Genomic DNA, 18,411 nt, shown 5'->3' with positions numbered 1-18,411 from the left:
TGCTTGAAATGCTTTTACTCATATTTGTCATTCTGTCTACTCCCTACTAACAGACAAACTTGATGGAGTGCGATCCTACGGCAAGCGTAAACATTCAGCGGAGGAATCCCAAGTTCAGAGTATGGAGGACTATCTAGGCATGTCAGACTACACACAAGATGCACACAGGGATCCTAATGCCAAACGGGTTGGTCATTTTTGGTTCATTCTAAAATTGATTAAAGAAATTGACTGGAGCAGAAACCATACTATCCAGCCCTATGTTGGCAGTTCTCAAGTTTGTTGATGTCTTTGTTCAAAGGCACTAGTCAGAAGCCATAAACCTGTATATGCCATGTAGCCAGGGATCACGCCCAAAGTCACGATGCTTGCAACATTAGCATTTCTGTAAACGTGGGGATTTTTTGGGTTAAGAATTATTTCCCATCAACTCGTGAATAGTATCCACTGCCAAATTAAAAACAACAGCTTTAATTTGATAAATAAACATTTCCTGAAATAATGTTTAAGGAATTGATCAAGTAAATTGCTTTGAGACAGTACGTGTACATGTACATATAATTGTAGGGTTAGACATTTAACTTAAAAACTATAAAAGTTTAAAATATACAAGTTGTGTTACATTTTCTCTACTTGGTTCTGTGCAACAGTTAAGTCTGTTTGATTTTGACACTATACATTAACTTGTGCGAAACACTTTGAGTAAAATGACATAGGATATTGAATCAACATCTGTTCTGAACTTATCACACTTGTCTTGTTGGTGTGCATTACCGTCCTCAATCATTTATAGATTTTGATTTGAGTGGAAAAATGGACTGAAGTCAGATCCTAATGAGAGCACCAAAGTGTAGATCCAATACCTCACACACTTGTCATTTGTTGTGACTGTAGGTACGCTGGGCTGACATTGAAGAGAAGAAAGACCAGGAGCGAAAGCGAGCCTTGGGATTTGTGGTCGGCCAGACGGCGCAAGACTGGGCTAAAATCACTGATGATAACTTTGCAGAGAAAGCTCTCAATCGCACCAAGTACTTCTGAGGTCAGTTGACCAATAAGATAGCAGTAAGCAGTTTTTGTGTCAGCAGTTTTCAAAGGATATGAGGGGGATGGGTACAGACAATGAACTTACATGCACGTGGTGGCTTGGTAGGCTTACATACCTGTCGGTTGATTCTTTGAGAAAACATTCAAAAATGTTGGGTATGTTGAGTAAGATCTGCCCGTCTCCCTCATGGTTGTCATCATTGTGGGCTCTTAGTGGATCAAGAGGTCTACAATGAAATTTGGCTTCAAAGAAATTCAATTTGACAACAGAGTTTCTTGAAGCAAGTACTTCGTTTTGATGAACATTTTATTCTCTATTCATAAATACCTCAGACAGTTTACCCATTCCTATTGGTCGAGAGCCCGTCACGTGGCCGGTCTTAGACAGTTGATAAAACATCGGCTGGTCTTAAACACTTTTCCAGTGTCACATGAAATTTGGACTCATGAAATCTGGTCCCCTTTTATTGTTTGAACGTTCACAATCTTCACTTAGGCATGCTCAATACTACCAATGAGTCAGTATTTCATTGTCCTAAATTCACACTACACCGGAGCAGCTGCGCTCTGCCCCACATTGCACAGTTCGCGCCACACGCGCGCCAATCTCCATATAAGGAGTTGTTTATGACTACCCGCGAGAGGCACATACCATAACATAGTTAGAGGGGTGTTTAAAAAAATATGTAAAATTGTTGAATGAAACAGTTGAAAATTTATACTTTTTATTTACTTGTTATGACTTTTTGACCGAAAAGGTATTTATGAAGGGGAATAAATATGTGCTTGGCCGGTATTAAACACCATGTTTAAAACCGGTTTGCAATCTGGACGCTGTTCGGGGAGGGTCATTATCAGCATCCAGACTCGAGACAGGGCTTGACATAGTGTTTAAGACCAGTCAAGCACATATTTATTCCCTTATTCCAAGCAGTCCATTTTCTGAATGCACAGCGTGGTTCATCTTTGACTTTCCCAGTTATAAACAGTGTTATACAGAACATTTAGTGATTATGAATATTCCTTGTTTTCTTAGTGCTACCAATTTACAAGGTAATTGTAATAATGGAATTGTACTACATGTACATGCATTAAATCCTCTTGATAATCTCTCCAAGCAATCCATGACAGACAAAATACACCATCAGCCTTACTATGTAGTTCACTGAGGGTTCCAATAATCAAAAATGCATTTTTTGAGACTTGATGTTTATGTTCTATGACTCACTAAAACATACTTATTTCTAATGTTCACTTGCAGATTAATCACTGAGCAGTAGCAAGGAGATGGTGTATGTATGCGTTGAACCACAAGCTTTGACTCTACAATGTTGGTGGTCTCTGGAGGACTTGCGCATATAATGTCAAGCTATTGATGGCCGCCTTATGCTGACTTTCCATATGCATGGTTTCAGTCTTCTTGTTTGTCTGCTGCGTATCTAGGCCTATTCTACATAGGAAACCTAATATGCAGCAGACACAAAATGTTCATATGGGAAGGCAGTTTAACACTCAGAACATCATCGAGTACGCAGCCAGTTAAAAGAAGTATAGCACAGGATGATGCCCAAATGTTCATTGTTAGAACAGGTTCCTGAATTGTAATTATCTTTTCAAGATGTCGGGTGTTTTTTCATTGAGAGGACTTTCAAACTTTTATGCCGTTCGTCAGATCAGACTTTGTAGTTTTTGCAATCACAAAATTGGTGGTGGACTTATTTCGTGCAGTTTCTTCAACAACCAAATTCTCTCCAAATTCATATTTGATAGGAACAATTTTATGAGTGAATAAGTAACCACCAAACAAATGTTCAAAAATAATAGTAGATTTAGTTGTGTTGAGGATTTGGATCCATCTAATAGTTAAAGATCAAGTTCATGAGAAACTTCAGCCGTATGCTATCAATTATCAAAAATCTTCACAGGATTACTTCTAGCTCTATCTCCTGTTAGTCTCGTGGGGTTTATTGTTTGAGTCACCAGTTATACCTCCTAAAGTGAGAAGAAATGTTTCTCTGGCCATTGATGTCTACATCAGCATTCATCTTGATGGTGTGTGAAATTGTAAAAAAAAACAACTAAATAAACAGTGAATTTTTCATGGCTTACTGCATCTGTGGTCCAGAAAAGACAGTGACTAACTGTTCATCTATGAGAATGTGATGATAACATCATCATCATCATATTGTCCAAAAGACAGTTACTTTTACCTCACCTAAAGCTAGAAAATACTACTAGTAGTAAACTGTAGTATGCACTACTTCAGGGTATAAGCGAGCACAGCACTCTAAGTATTTTGTGGTATCGGGTACTTTACCCCAAATTTACTCTTAAGGGTTAGGGTTAAACAAAGAATACTTATTTACTTGTTTCTCATGCATTTGCCTTCTGTAATCTGTATTGATATTTTTTTTGTAAAAATACTTCCTGATCAGTGCACCATCACTCTGCTGAATTGTTAAAACAGCGTAGAAGCTATTTGTGAATAGCAGTTGGGATTTTCTGTTAATTGTTATACATGTACTTGATAATTCAATACTGCGTGTTATCAGAAACAAGCTTTGTAGCAGTTAGCAGTAATCAAATCCGTAGTTTAGACATTTACTGTGGCTTTTAATTAAAGTATTTCTTTTGTCAGAAAGACTAGCATTGTAAGGAACAAACTTTTGTTGTGTTTTACTTAAAAATGTTAAGACCAAAAAAGAAGCAGTTGAGTTTAGGTTCTTAGGTATAAATTCAAGGAAGTAAAAACAGTGTTGGAATGAAGTGTACATATTTATGTGATGTTCTTGAGGCAATCGATGTGCTGTAGTGGCATACATCGGGCATGCATACTTTCAGGGCAGGTTTTGTACATGTAGAATTAACCATTCAGATTTGGAACAGTTGGGCTACTGCATGCACTATGCAGTCTTCGATCAATACATTTCGACTTCTTTGAAGTATTTTTTATCATAGCAGTATTGAGGTAATATGCCAATTCCCTAGATTAGGCCTATGTCATTGTCATGCTGTGCCATTTGCAGTATCAAATTTAATTTCGGAATTAGACTACGTAATTATCAAAAATGCTGGATATTATACGATGGCTAAATTGCGTATCAGATAACTTGAACTACTGACTGCATCAATGTATAGTTCCACGGAAGAAATTCAGTTTAACCATCTTTTTTCAGTAGAAATATAAACAATTAAGGTATTATATACTATTGACGAAGTAAGGGTCATTTTGAGAAATAGCAATGTCAACGACGATGCCCTAATCAAACCCAAAGTTGCTCAAATCAAAGCAAACGTCCTGGCATTATTCTCTTTCAAAAGTCGTTTGCTGATAAATTCGTGGTACACCAGGACCACCTCACAGCTAGCTATTACTGTAGAGTGTCAATGTTATTAGACTTGACAAATTAGTATAAATAACCTTTTACTTTAACACGCGGTGTGGTCCATTTTATGACGCTGTTTTGTCTAGATATGTGCGCCATTAAATTCTGGCACTGTATGAAACAGTTTATTTATTTTGTGTTAAAGCGTTTTAGTTTTTTTTTAATTTTGTCTTTAACAAAAGATAAATAGGACGAGAGCTTTTCGGATCATAGACGTTTTGTTGCTAGGTTCACGTTCAACCATTATTCTAAAAGACACAAGAAATATGTTTTGCTGGCTATGCACATACACAAATAGGCTACTCTGATCTAATTACATGTATTATGTTAAGTACATGTAGTCTAAATTCAGACACGTTTTTAGTTTTAAACGTTTGGAGGTATTTTTCCGTAGGAGATGTCATCTGTCTATAGGCCTACATCGCCTACAAAACAGGTACGGTATACTTTGATGATCCTCGCTTTCTTCGATATTTTGTCTAGTTAAGTACAATGTAATATTTTGTCTTCTGATGCCAAAATGTGGTATTTTGTATTCTAATCCTTGCGTTCTGAAAATGTTATTTGCATTTTCAAGCAGATGTTTTATACAAAGCGTGCAGGGTGGCGCGAAACACGACCATACTAACACATTATTATTTGTAGGCGTTGGATGACTTGATTGAAGTTTTGATTGAAACAGGTAGCGTTTCACGACCGCTATTAGGCAGTTAGCAATACCACACAGTAATCTGTGTGGAATTGGAGCAACTGTGCCTATCCCCTTACCCACACGACCACAACCAGTGCGGTGGCAGCTGAATCACTTCAAGTTGTGAAAAACAAATAGAAGCTTTTTAGAGGAGTTTATGCCAATGTCGCTCACCTGCTGACGGATTTACGAGCCGTCCAAGCGGCGGCAATCGGAACGTTTGCAGCTCGTTAGCCCAACGCAGTCTTAACATGGCGGCCAGAATGTGCTCAAGAGCCGTCATTATTTGGCGCCAAAATACGCAGTCCTTGTGAAATGTCGTCTGGAGTGCATACAGCGCCACATTGGCCTTGCCGTTGGATATTTTATTGATTCATAAAAATTCAAGCGAATCGGTCTGACTTTGTTGATTTCTCTCCAAATATTTACTTTGCTTGTTTTGCTGCTGATGAAAATGTACGGATTCCCGAAAACGACCGTTATGTAGGTAGCATTCGCCGTGCAGGCCCGATCAATAGTTGCTCGCGTTTATTTCAACTTTCCGAGCATATAATTACATCAAAGATATCGGTTGCCCTGACCCTAATTAAACCCAGGAAATCTGGCGGAATTTATGATTGGTCCACGCGACAGAAACAAATCCGTTGGGATGGATTTTATTCTCGGAAACCTAATCCCGTGCTGTTCGCTCTACGGGACGACTCGATAGTGTTATCAACGCCTAACACAGGGAAAATCATCGTGGTTTTCCTGATTGCTGGACGCAGTTCAGCTTACCGTATTCTAATTATTGATAATAATTATTGACAATAATGTGATGGATTGTGTGTATTATAGCTTTCAATCTCACAAATGTGGGTTCTCAGTAAAATGTGTGTGGTGAATGGCTGTGGCTGTGCAGCCAGAAGACGCACAGAAGTGCAAACCATAAACGCTTGAAACTACAGAGACATAACAATCTGGATGAGATGCAATCCATATCGGGCTAATATCGACGGACCACCCCGGGGTGTTTACGATTGAGCTCGGGGTAATAATAGGGAGGCATTTTTCTTGGCAAGTCACGGATACAAAGCCAAAGACCCCAAAATCCACAGTACCATGCAGGCTAATCGCCGAGGCCCTGGAGTTACCCCGAGATATTTTATAGCTGCGCTGAGTGACCATCTCAAGTACAGCTGCTTACTGCTTGCACTCGATCCCCCGCCAAAGCTAACAAAATGTCGCCAATAAAAAGTTCGTTCCTATAAATATACCTATTGATTAATTGCGTTTTCATTCGTTTAGTGGTCTTTGTTTTAGTCTACCTGCCGTTGTGTATACTTGCCTTAAATTTGACTTAAGGAAGAGATGTAAACAAATAATGCCGTCTGTAGTCTTCTAAGCATCATGTACTCATTTTGGTCATGGAGGGAAGTACAAAAAAAAAATTCGATATTTTGTATTGGTCAAGTCTCGCCTTCGAATTAAAAGACAAAGCCCTTCGTTGAAAAGAAACTGATAACAGTTAGGCCTACACTGCCATCTTGAGTAACCTTGCGGTAAAATGTGCATATGTTATCGCCTGTTGCAGGTAAGGAAGGTCCGTTAATTGGCCAGGATGTTACAAGATTACCGATAAATGAAATTGCGTTATGTAACTCCAAGCACCGAAAACAAAAATAGACTTCGATATTTTGAAATCTGCAGAAACTGGAGAACTATGAACGAAGCCGCAGTGGGCCACCCCTGTCTTGGGCACGTGCTGTACATTTCACGACCACCTTAATTGTATATTTTGCAAAGGGTCGATGGTGTCATTTGGCGTGGATATTTATTTATTTGTTCTCTTTATACACGGAGTATGACACTCGTTTAACCTTGGCGAAGTGAAGACAGGTGTGAATCAGAATCCCCGCGGCGGGGAATGCAAACACACAGACGGCGCAACTTATTGTCTTGTCTTTGAAATCCAAGCTTCGTTTCTATTAGTCAAATATTTATCGACAATTATTTTAGGTATCTCCAATATTGTCATTCGTATTGCGTTTTCTTCTAGGCGCCACTTGGATATGGTTAGTACATGTACGTGTATTATGCACGTGAAAATGTACTCAAGTTCGAACATGATGTGACAGCATGTGAAAGACTGACTGTCTCGGAATGCGCGTGTCCCATCACTTCGTTGGGCGGTGTTAATATTAATATGTGAAACAAAACTAGGCAAGCCTAAATGCTATTCCCAGACGAATTTGGATTAAGAGGTCTACGCATATCTATAGTCATCCGAGTCAATTTTTTTGGGCCGGTGAGGCTTATGTAATAGTGTGTCACAGAGAAAGCTTACATGATACAGTCATTAATTGGGGCGAATGGCTTTATTTAATAACTTGCTCTGAATGTTTGATTTTTAGTTAGCACGGTTCAGCGGCCGATGTACGAATTAGGTACTTAGGTCTTCAGCCCCTTTGGCCGCAAAAAGAAGAAGAAAAACGTGAAGAAAAACAAAGCCAATCCCTGCTAAACCCCCTCTCGGCAGTTAACGGTTAACCCCTACTCCATCCAAACCTGGTACCGCCCCTGGTTCCTCTTTTGTCTTAACCAGGAGTTTTTCATTGTAATTGTGTATTCGTATTGCTTTTTTTATGTTGCATAATAAGATAGTGACCTTATTCAAGATAATTTATGATTAAAGACGGCTGCTAAAAATAAAAGGCGGGAAACTGGCGTGGTTGGGCTGGAGTAAATTGGCAAGGGTGAGGTTTTGTCGAAGCATGCCATGGCCAGCACTAGCAAGGGCAACCATTTGGATTGCTTCAGCTGTATCTCACAGGGTGGTATATGCCGTGGTGTAATATCAAAATAACCCCGCTGGCAACGGCGCAATATTATCCGCCATACTTAAGGAAAAATGTGGACCCCAAAAAGGGGAAATCATAATACGGAACAATGTCTGTCCCATCGCCGCCCTTTGGAAATAAACAGACAATGTTTCAACTGCTATGACCCGCTGAGATGTCCACTTTGGTTGCGGCAGGGCCGCCTATTGTGTAGACCTTTAAAGGGAAATACTGCTCGGCTCATTTATGCCGGTTTTTATTTCATAGATGATTGATTAAATATGTGAGAGTTCTAGCTAGAATAATTTGTGATGTCAGATCATACATTTCAACTTCAAATAGATTAAGATTAAGGAAAGTTCCAATTAATAATCAACACGCTATTTTTTTTTTAATGTTCTTGTATATAGCTATAAATTACTTTATTACCATCGTGGAAATCATCAGTGGTATTGTTAAATTGGGCTCCAGGACTGTAACACTCCTCCCCCCAACAAAAATCGGTTTCTGATTTAGTGGGCTTGGGCCTTTCCCCACGTGTTCTATCGGTGGTTGAAGATGTTTTGTTCCTTTGTCTGTGGAAGATGCTTTGTTCCTTTGTCTTTGGTCTTTATATGGGGGGAGGGGGGGGGAAACATAATTATACAAAATAAAGTATATATTATGAGGAGAAATCCACTGAATTCAAGATAATTTCGGTAGGCCTATACCCAGCCTTCGGACTAGCGCAGGAGCTTCTACATGTCACTTGGTGGTCGGCCTGTCTGTCCCTGGAAAATTGACCAAAATAAGCCCGCTAGTTTCCCATACAATTTTGATTTTCAAAAAAAAAGCAAACAAAGTAACTTGAATACTTAAAAGATGTTTATGAAATGTTTGTAAACGGAAGCAAAGTATGTGCAGTATTGTTATAGTCACGTGATATTTATCACACATCGCAATGCTAGGTATAAATCCAAAGTATGGTGTTCCATATGTGCCATCGGCGTCGCATTTTTGGGTGTCGCATTTTTAAGCTCTGGCTGGGCCGGGATCATTTCGATAGATTTCATGCAAGGCGGCCAGTTGTGCACTGGCGCTTGTTCTCGATATACCTCGATTCGGTATATCAAGGCCCCATTCTGAAAGTTTGTTTGGAATCCGTCCGCACACTGCTGAATAAATCTGTTTTACTTTTAGGATTTCTTGTTTTTAGGGGGATACACCACAAACAAGTGATTTCGGGAAATCAACGCCGTGTCCTAACGCAATGTTGCGAAACCTTGACCAAAAACGGGAATGTAACTGTTCATTAAATGTATTAACTTACAACGTTTACCTCTGCTGTCATTTTCAAGGGTAAATCCACGTAAATAACCCGCTATATTTATTTCGCAGCACCCATTATTGTCAAATTCCCCACCGCTTCACACTAACCGTCAGTTACATTGATAGCGGCGGACGGTCTATGTCTTTATGGGCCCGAGACAAGGGGGCTTCGCATGAATGATGATGATGCATTTCGTGATGTATACAAAAAAATCTAGCCCACACAGGCCGCCCAGACCGCTGGTAACAAGTCATCACTGGGCAGGAGGCTGAAGAACATCGGCCCAGACTGAGGCTAGATACCTCGAGTACGCAAGAATGCTATAGTTTTTGTTCCTGTTTGGCTGGCCGAACAAAGCAAACGTTCGTGACTAATTGGGTACTTGAGCCCCATAATTCCACAGTGTTTGTATCTATTGATGACATTAACGGCACGGTTATAAAGTGATAATTGGGAAAGAGGCCGTAGACTCCCACATAGGAAAGGCCAAACATATCAACCATAACTCTGCTGGCAATTTGGCGAAAACAGTTTTGAGTGTAATGGATTTTGTTTTTAATGAAAGTGGTTCGGATTTTAACAAAACGATATATGCACGATGCTCCATAATATTTGAAAGTTGAATTTATTTAGCTAAAGCTGAGCAAAACACAACACTGTTGAGCATTAGTATTTACTGTACAACCATTTAACAAGCAAAATTGTATACCTCAGCAGTGAAGGCCAATACTTTGTAAATGTTTATGTATTTGTCATGAGCCTGGTTAGGCGAAATAGTGCTGAAAGGTCATTTACTAAAATGTGCGAGAAGAAAAAAACACATTTTTAAGAGAAGTTTTGGAACAAAAGAAAATCACCTTTATTAAATGTTTCATCGATAAGCTGCAAAATGCGGAGAAACAATTTGAAAGTATAGTCTTCGCATCAATTCTGCCGCATATTTTAAAAATTAGTTTAATATACACAGTTTTGACAACGTTTATGCCTCTTTTGTTACCTTTGGAAAATTATTTCGGTACAAATAAACAGGTACCGTTTTTTATTAACTGTATTGATTCATTAACTTTATATAGCTTTACTAGCTTTTTTCGCACAAAATCCCCCCCCCCTTTTGCGATAAGTTTAAATTAAGCTAGCAAAGTTAATTGAGTTTCGTACCTAAAATGGGTTTTTCAAAAAGATTCGTCTTGTACCTATTTTCGCTGGCTAGTACGGCAATTTGTTTTATGCATTTTTGGCGTAGCTAGGAACTTGTAGCACATGGTGATTTATAATAATCGTGAGATTTGCCAGTATTGTCTGCACAAACAGAGTAAGATTTGTTTTATTCTGCATCCAATATGTTGCATAATATCCCCGTATCATGGATTTCATGTAAAGCCGCCTATAGGCTACTTTATATACGCAAACAATCACTCAGGCAACCAGGAGCGGGCGTCCTTTACAATACCACGGTTGTCCATGCTAAATCGATCTCGATCTTTCATTTCGTCCTTGTTGCCTACGGGGAGCACGCCGCGTTTCTCGGTAGGGTCCTCCTCGTCCGTGCCGCTGCAGTCATCGGTCAGGAACCGTTCTCTTTAAAATATTTCAAAAGAACATCTTTGAAATATGAATAGAATAGAAGGCAAGACATCGAATCTGTTTATGACTAGTTCTTCTATCTAGTAGCTTTTATTACAGGAAACGGTGTATTCTTATATGGGGTGCAATATTACATATAGCCTTGCAGTTAAGTGCGAATGAGCTGATTTTGAACAGGAGATGCCAAAATGAATACAGTGCCAATTTCCGATGGCCAAGTTCTGATTTCGTTAGTACGGCAATTTGTTTTATGCATTTTTGGCGTAGCTAGGAACTTGTAGCACATGGTGATTTATAATAATCGTGAGATTTGCCAGTATTGTCTGCACAAACAGAGTAAGATTTGTTTTATTCTGCATCCAATATGTTGCATAATATCCCCGTATCATGGATTTCATGTAAAGCCGCCTATAGGCTACTTTATATACGCAAACAATCACTCAGGCAACCAGGAGCGGGCGTCCTTTACAATACCACGGTTGTCCATGCTAAATCGATCTCGATCTTTCATTTCGTCCTTGTTGCCTACGGGGAGCACGCCGCGTTTCTCGGTAGGGTCCTCCTCGTCCGTGCCGCTGCAGTCATCGGTCAGGCGCGTCGAGGCTCCCGCTGAAGACGTGTCAGCGGCCTGCTGCTGCTGTTTCTGCATGCGCTGGAAGTGCCGCCATTTCATCCGCCGATTTTGAAACCAAACTTTCACCTTGGGAACGAACGACATAAACTAACATAACGATCTGTGATTTAACATGCCAACAATTGACAGAAAGTATTACAACTCAAATAATGATTTCGGACGGCAAAATTAGAAACATATTCTCGTTTATGCATTATAGATTGTTGTATTCTATTTTGTTGTTTTTTGTTTGTCATTATTTTGTTTGTGTTTTTTGGCCATTATCCTCCTCGCTATCCCACTTTCACCACCTACAAACGCCACCAGGCAACTCCCTTTTCGTTTAAAGTTAATTGCGCCCCTTCTGTGGTCCTCGTAACCAACAGGATTTGCTCTCAAAGAGTACATACATGTATAAGGATTGGATTAAACTCTGAATATTTTGTTCCTATAGCCTACCTGGGCGTCGGTCAAACCCAGAGCCGCAGCCAGCTGTCTCCGATCGGGCTTATTGACGTATTTCTGCATCTCGAATCGTTTCTCCAGTCCCTTGCGCTGTAGACTGGTAAAGACTGCCCGTGACCAGCTTCGTTTCCTCCGCCCGGCAAGCCTGGTGTTAGGCGCTGTGTGTGCTTGCTGATGTGGGTGGGTTAGCTGATGCGACGGGTGGGGCTCCTTGGTGGAGTACGGCAGGTTGGGATCTAGGCGGTAGGTGTATGGAACGTAAGACCATGGCTCACATCTGTGCTGAGCCAGTGCAGATTTGTCTGCAAGGAAAGAATGTATTTGAAAAAAAAATTAAATGATTTCTTAATTGAGATGTATCTTTGCATCTCCGCTATGCCCGATACACAAAAGGTTGTGTGATCACCACGGTGTAATAATGAAGCACTCGTTTGTAAAAAAGTTTTCAGGATTTAAATGTGGATCTACGCCGTGAATATAACGAAATGATATGAAAGTGAAAATGTGGAAAATGTCGTTTGAATGATTGACATTAAGTTCAAATTAACACATCATACTGGAACCGTTCTCTTTAAAATATTTCAAAAGAACATCTTTGAAATATGAATAGAATAGAAGGCAAGACATCGAATCTGTTTATGACTAGTTCTTCTATCTAGTAGCTTTTATTACAGGAAACGGTGTATTCTTATATGGGGTGCAATATTACATATAGCCTTGCAGTTAAGTGCGAATGAGCTGATTTTGAACAGGAGATGCCAAAATGAATACAGTGCCAATTTCCGATGGCCAAGTTCTGATTTCGTTAACCTCAGCTTGTGTAATGACCTGCCAAACTAAATATGATCCAATAAACATGTATATTAGTTACAGACCGCCCACATATGATTATTTTCCCGCAACCATAACAGCCCAAATTTGAGAAATGATTATTGACAAGAGGTCATTAAATTGAGCATATATGATCAACAATGTGGTTCATCAAAGCACCAATAACAAAAACAAGCGGAAATGATAAATACGAAACTACAAATAAATGACAGTGCATGAAAGTTTGACAGTAACTTTGTTGTATTGTATTGAGTTGGTCATAGTTGTTTCGTGTGATTTACTTGTCCGAGACTTTTAGGCTCGGGAATGTGTAAGGGAAGGGCGTGTTGACCGAAATGAATCATTGTACCCATTCGACACCCTTTGTAACAATTATTGCTGGATACAGTGCTATAAGTTTCTTGTTATGTCCCAAGTCGTACTCGATGCGCGCCGTGTAGAAATGCATGATGTTTGCAGAGTTAAAGAAGTGGGGTTGACGCCAAAAATAGTCCCATCACCAAATACCATCATTTACTTCGTAATCCTTCCGCCATATCAAATTTCATTTCTGAAATAATAATAAAAAAATACCACCCATGTTTTCATTGGCCGAACACCGGTGGCTGATCTACGGGGGTAAGGTGGTCTAAACCCCCTATTCGGACGCCAAAATATAGAAAATAACAGCAAATGCCTGCTACTCAACCCCCCCCCCCCCCCGCCTTGGCAGCTAAACCCCCTCTCGATCCAAACCTGGATCTGCCCAAGTAAGCATTGTTTTTCGAACAAAAGGAAATGGATAAATCACGTAGTGATTTCAGAGAAACAGTTAATGTGTGTCACGAAAGTTACGAAACGTGCTGGTGAGTTGGCATTTCACTTAAAACTGCTGATTGTTGAGAGGAAATGAGCAGGCAAATTGCGATATGTTGTTAAAGATAGCATATGATTTCCTGGTTTTTTTATTTTATTTTTCTAAATGATGTTTAGTTGTTCACTTGCGTGCGCGTATTTTAGTCAAGTGTTTTCCTGTTAAGGGGTTTAGTTTCAATAAGCCTATTGATATTTGTAATTGGCCAATCGATGATAATTTTGCATTACATTATATGATTTTGTTCGTTTTTTATGCAATTTCTTTTTGTCGATCGCTATTTGAAAATCCCCTAATTTGATTTAAATTAAATTGTTCTAAAAAAAAACCAGCTGCATTGTGACCAAACTTCATTTCACGAAGCTCAGATATTATTTTGATTTTGATAAATTTTGGAAAGGCCATAATTATAGCAGTTAAAGAGTTGGTTACTCGTGTTGCAGGCCAAAAACCGTTGTAGTTTTAATTGCAAAATCAGCATTTATACTTCCGTTCAAGTGGATGAGTACTTTTGTAGGAGGTTAATGCAACGCGTTATGTTTTACTTGTGGATATAAGGATTGCTCTGATCGTGGTTGTGTGAAGTGCACGAAGTAATTTAGATAAGCCTTTATTGATATCAGAGAAGTGTCATTTAGTGTGCGTATAATCATGGCAACTTGCTTACGATTGAACGCTCCTTGCGCAACCATTTAAACGTACTTTACTGCGGAACGTTTATGTTGGCGTATCTATACGCACACGTTACAGTGCACAAGCGTTAGCATTTAAGACAATACACTCTTATCCTGGGAATATTCTAATATTTAAAAAATAACACCATCGGAAATTCCCACTATTTTCCCCGATTCCACAAAGTAACGCTAGTTTTCTTTGTCAATTTAGGCATTCCTTACATTGTCAGCAGCACATGTGCTGTGTTAATTTTGCTCTATATGTACCGCCACAAAAGCAGATTTTGAAAATCGTTTATATTGCAAAGATTTAGCAATATTTCTCGCGATTGTCTGCATAATGAGAACGCACCTTGATAACAGCCCTGGCAATAGTCGGTCACAGGACTGAATTTGGACGGTAGTTGTTGCAGCTGAGTGCCCGTGTGATTACCGGTCCGGCCCTGCCCGGTGTAGCCCGGGATGCCGTCCACGTCACGTCTGCTCTGCGACCAGCCGTTGCCGGTGACGGCGTGGCCATTGAGATCGTTGATATATCTCTCAGTTCCTGTCACGCTAATAATACTGGCTGGGTATCGGGGTAGTGGCTCGATTGTTTCTGTGTTGGGAAATATATATATACGAAGCCTTTAAAACCTATAAAACTTATAAAGAAACACTATATATTTCAACGTGGGCGCCTATTTTATTTTTAAAGTAGCCTATAAGTTATAACCTATACAAAATTAAAAATTATTTTTATTCTGCCATACTTTAAAAACATATTGTAAAGAAAATCATTTTCAGTTTGACCCACAAGTTAAGTTACCATATTGCCAACATAGCAGCTTTGTTGGAATATATACCTCTCTGACATTTTTGTTTACAAGTGTTTTAGAATTGGGTCGTTTTGTATGAAACTTGTTTTCGGTTTGGCCTGAATTTGTGTGGTGAACTTAAGCAAGTTACTGCTACCTCACTCGGAAAAATTGCATGGCTTTGCACCCTAAAAACCAATTAATGCCTCTATTTTGGCGCTTAAAAACCTACATTATGATTTTCAAAACCTATCAAAAACCCTATATTGACAAAGAGGGGCACTGCGAGGCATGTGCTTGTAACAGTTACTTAACTCTAAAGGTAACGAGTTAAGTTGTTAATGAAGTTGTAAGTTACCGTATTCCAAACACCGGGAATTATTTCCTTTCTCAAGATTTAGATGGCATTTCTTGAGGAATTGAGGTTTTTCTCCTCAACTTCGCGATGTCTATTGTAAACTGCTCACTCACAGTACTGAACTGAACTAATGCTGTTTCTTAGCCAGTTCCATTATTTTTGCTCAACAATTATTAACGCAAAACTAATTCAACTTGGATTGTTTTCGTGCTCAATAAAGTTTTAATGAACTGGTTTATCTGTACCAATAGGAACAAGACAAGTCATCAGTGCGCGTTATATAAAATGTAATCAATTAATATCGTTGCAGTCAATGTTATTAATGGAACTCGTCTGGGCAAACTGTACGTTCAGAATGAAAGCACTCAAAGTGACGAATGATAATGGTTACGTCATCTTGTTAATTAAAAGTTCGTTTAATTGCTTTGTGGTGTTATTGTTTTGAAAACTAATCCCGACGCTTTCAGTTTGAGGTATTTTGGACGATGGAATGTTCAATGTCGTCGTATGATTCGTTGTCAAAATGAACATAACGAGCTGATCGCTCGAATTAAAACAAAGCATTTAAAACTAACTTACCCCACAAATTATATTGGGGGGAAAAACGGAACTGTTAGACTACTCCATCTGTGCAGGAGCCTTTTTTAGCCCAGATTTCTTTTCCATTATAGTTGTATACCATGTCTTGTCTTGTTGAGGCATTTCCATAAATCTTTCTTTCCTGATATAATCTCCGAATTATAATCTCACCTGAAATATTTAATTTCAAATTTTGTTTTAACAATAGTTTGTCTATCGAATTGTGCGCTGGTTGTTAAGGGCCTTATACACCGTTTTCAACTTCAGCAAGTTCCTCATGGACATAATTTTTTGTATGAGTGACCGAGTTGAATTCAAGTGAATGGTAGTAATGCGTCATGACATGCACGTGAAACGAAACGTATCATCTGGCGCACTACGCAAGTAAATGGGTTTTTTTCTTGTGCATGATGTTCATGATCATTGACTTCACTGTCGTCAACCCAAAATGATAAAGCAAGATTTGGGCCGAGAAAATCGGAAGCACTTTCAACTCACCAACAGCTTTCCTTTTCTCTGTTCTCTCTGATGCAGGAGACCCATGGTTTCCAAGAATCGTGTCGATGCCGAATTTGAGTTGCTTATTGCCCTGGGCCGAGGAGGGCCGATCACAGCCTGCCTTTTTCTCCGCTCCTCTACCGGCCGGTGATAAGCAGCCGTCGACCGGCAGCCCTCGACCGGCGGTTGCGCGCTCGACTCCGTAGTCCGTCCCGTCAGTCGCTGGTGCTTGTTCTTGAGGATCGGCAAGTATGCCCGTGGGACAGTTTAAGCTCTTGTAGCCACTTGGAAGCAAATCCTCACGTGTGATGGTGGGAGAAAGGTGCTGATAAGAAGTCTGTCCAGTACACCGAGGAGTTACGTGTACATAAGATGATGGTATCGAGTAATAAGGGACCAAAGGTAGTCCTGTTGAATACATATACATCATCGTTATCATCCGGTATCAGCAATCCCTCCAGCAAGACGGGTTTTATAATTTGCCCCTGAAAAATTCAAGAGAGGACAAGCTCCGAATTGTTTTAGTGTTCCTAAATCAGATTATAATCTCTAATTTCAGAATGACTGAAATTGTCACAAGTTATCGTCGGATGTTACGGGCCTCGGGAACGATACAGCACCTGATTGGTCCACGGTACGGATGTTTTGTGGTCTTCTCACCGTTTTTTGGCTTCCAGTTGGTGAGATTTATTAGAGTGGTGATGACATGCTGATGGGCTGCTTGGTGTGGCTTCCTGTCAATGAGGGCGCTCATTCTAGACAGCCTTGCGGGGTGCGTAGCTAGCCGCACGGCTCATCATTCCATTGTTTTGCGCATTAGGCATGTTTCTACATATCTTTCCGGAGTTCTTGGAATAGGCAGTATTTTGTGTGGTGTTGTGATGAGTATGGCATGATTAATTGAACCTGTCATTATTATTATTTTTTACAGATCTGCAAACTTGATGTTTCCAATGACGTATACCGGTAGCACCTGCTCATCAGCGGTAAGTGGCAGCCGGATAATTGAAACTATTGGGAAAACAAAGTTACTTATATAGTTCTCGTCAACAAATTGATAGGGTTTCCATATGCCGTGCTTTCGCTTCGAGGAAGAAAGGAAAGTGTATATTGGGTGGGTGGAAAGCTAATAAAACTCCTCGGAAAAGTGTACAGGTATGCAGCATAGAGCACAATCTCTTGATACAGATAATATGGAAGAGTAAGATAAAAACGGAGGTCTCGAAATTCCCGATGTTTACCTATAAAACTTGGCGCACTTTTTGAGTTCGGCATCTGAAACCCACGGTAATCAGATTTTGTTCAATGAGTTACGGTTTTTGGTCTGTTCCCTTCGCTTCGTGAACGGTGGACCTTTCACGGTAATCTTAACGTGGAACTTTAAACGCACTGTGAGTTACTTGTATATATATGCGGGAATCTTTTTGTATAATGCAATCCCCATCTACACCATCCCTGAAAGAAGTTGACCTTTTTTTGGCCTTCAAAACAATATTGACATTTATAGTGTTTTCAGTTATGAATTACTTGCTGTCAGCAAACGGAAATAAAGAATATTGTGTCATGAAAAGCCGAATGTCCAGCTGTGTTTTGTCTTTCTTGAGTCGATTTATGTGCCCAATTGTACATGTAGGCCTACTCCAATGTAATAATGTCTCCCATAACCCTCTTAATTGAGGCTTTCGCCCTTTGGACCTGAAAGCCAAAACAAAACTCGGCGGTTTTAGTTTGGCTCTGGAAAAGTTAGCGAAGAGCCACTCACAAGCAACGTACGGTCGCTAGGATTAGAGTACCTTTTTTTTCAACAGCATTTAAGGAACAGTTTCTCCTACTACTACTAGGTAGACCTCTGGGCTCACATCGTTTGTTTTCACGAAGGGACGAATTTCGCCATTATGCGCTTAACT

General features: G+C 39.8%; 2 protein-coding genes across 6 annotated transcripts in view; one reads left to right on the top strand and one right to left on the bottom strand.

Moving 5' to 3' along the window:
* Positions 1-18,074, top strand: part of LOC119742917 — a 54,793-nt gene extending 36,719 nt beyond the window's left edge. For 2 of the 5 annotated variants that reach the window (XM_038219195.1, XM_038219178.1), the window contains 3 exons: positions 54-187; positions 895-1,042; positions 2,309-4,565. In XM_038219195.1, the coding sequence (XP_038075123.1) occupies positions 54-187; positions 895-1,041 (281 nt within the window). In that variant the 3' untranslated portion in view covers position 1,042; positions 2,309-4,565. Of the gene's footprint in view, positions 1-53; positions 188-894; positions 1,066-2,308; positions 4,566-16,540 lie in introns of those variants that run through there. The other 3 variants (XM_038219187.1, XR_005272929.1, XM_038219202.1) reach the window with 3 other exon arrangements.
* LOC119742940 (paired box protein Pax-6-like) lies at positions 11,073-16,968 on the bottom strand. Its single transcript, XM_038219215.1, has 4 exons — positions 16,505-16,968; positions 14,625-14,870; positions 11,909-12,216; positions 11,073-11,536 (listed from the first exon to the last, which is right to left on the bottom strand). Exons 1-4 carry the CDS (start codon positions 16,941-16,943, stop codon positions 11,273-11,275), a joined length of 1,257 nt encoding a protein of 418 aa, XP_038075143.1. The 5' UTR covers positions 16,944-16,968; the 3' UTR covers positions 11,073-11,272.
* Positions 18,075-18,411: the final 337 nt, after the last annotated feature.

This window comes from Patiria miniata, unplaced genomic scaffold (genome assembly GCF_015706575.1).
Source record: "Patiria miniata isolate m_02_andy unplaced genomic scaffold, ASM1570657v1 HiC_scaffold_11, whole genome shotgun sequence".
NCBI lineage: Eukaryota > Metazoa > Echinodermata > Asteroidea > Valvatida > Asterinidae > Patiria > Patiria miniata.
The sequence above is the reverse complement of the archived record's forward strand: the minus strand, read 5'-3'. Positions and strand labels throughout refer to the sequence as shown.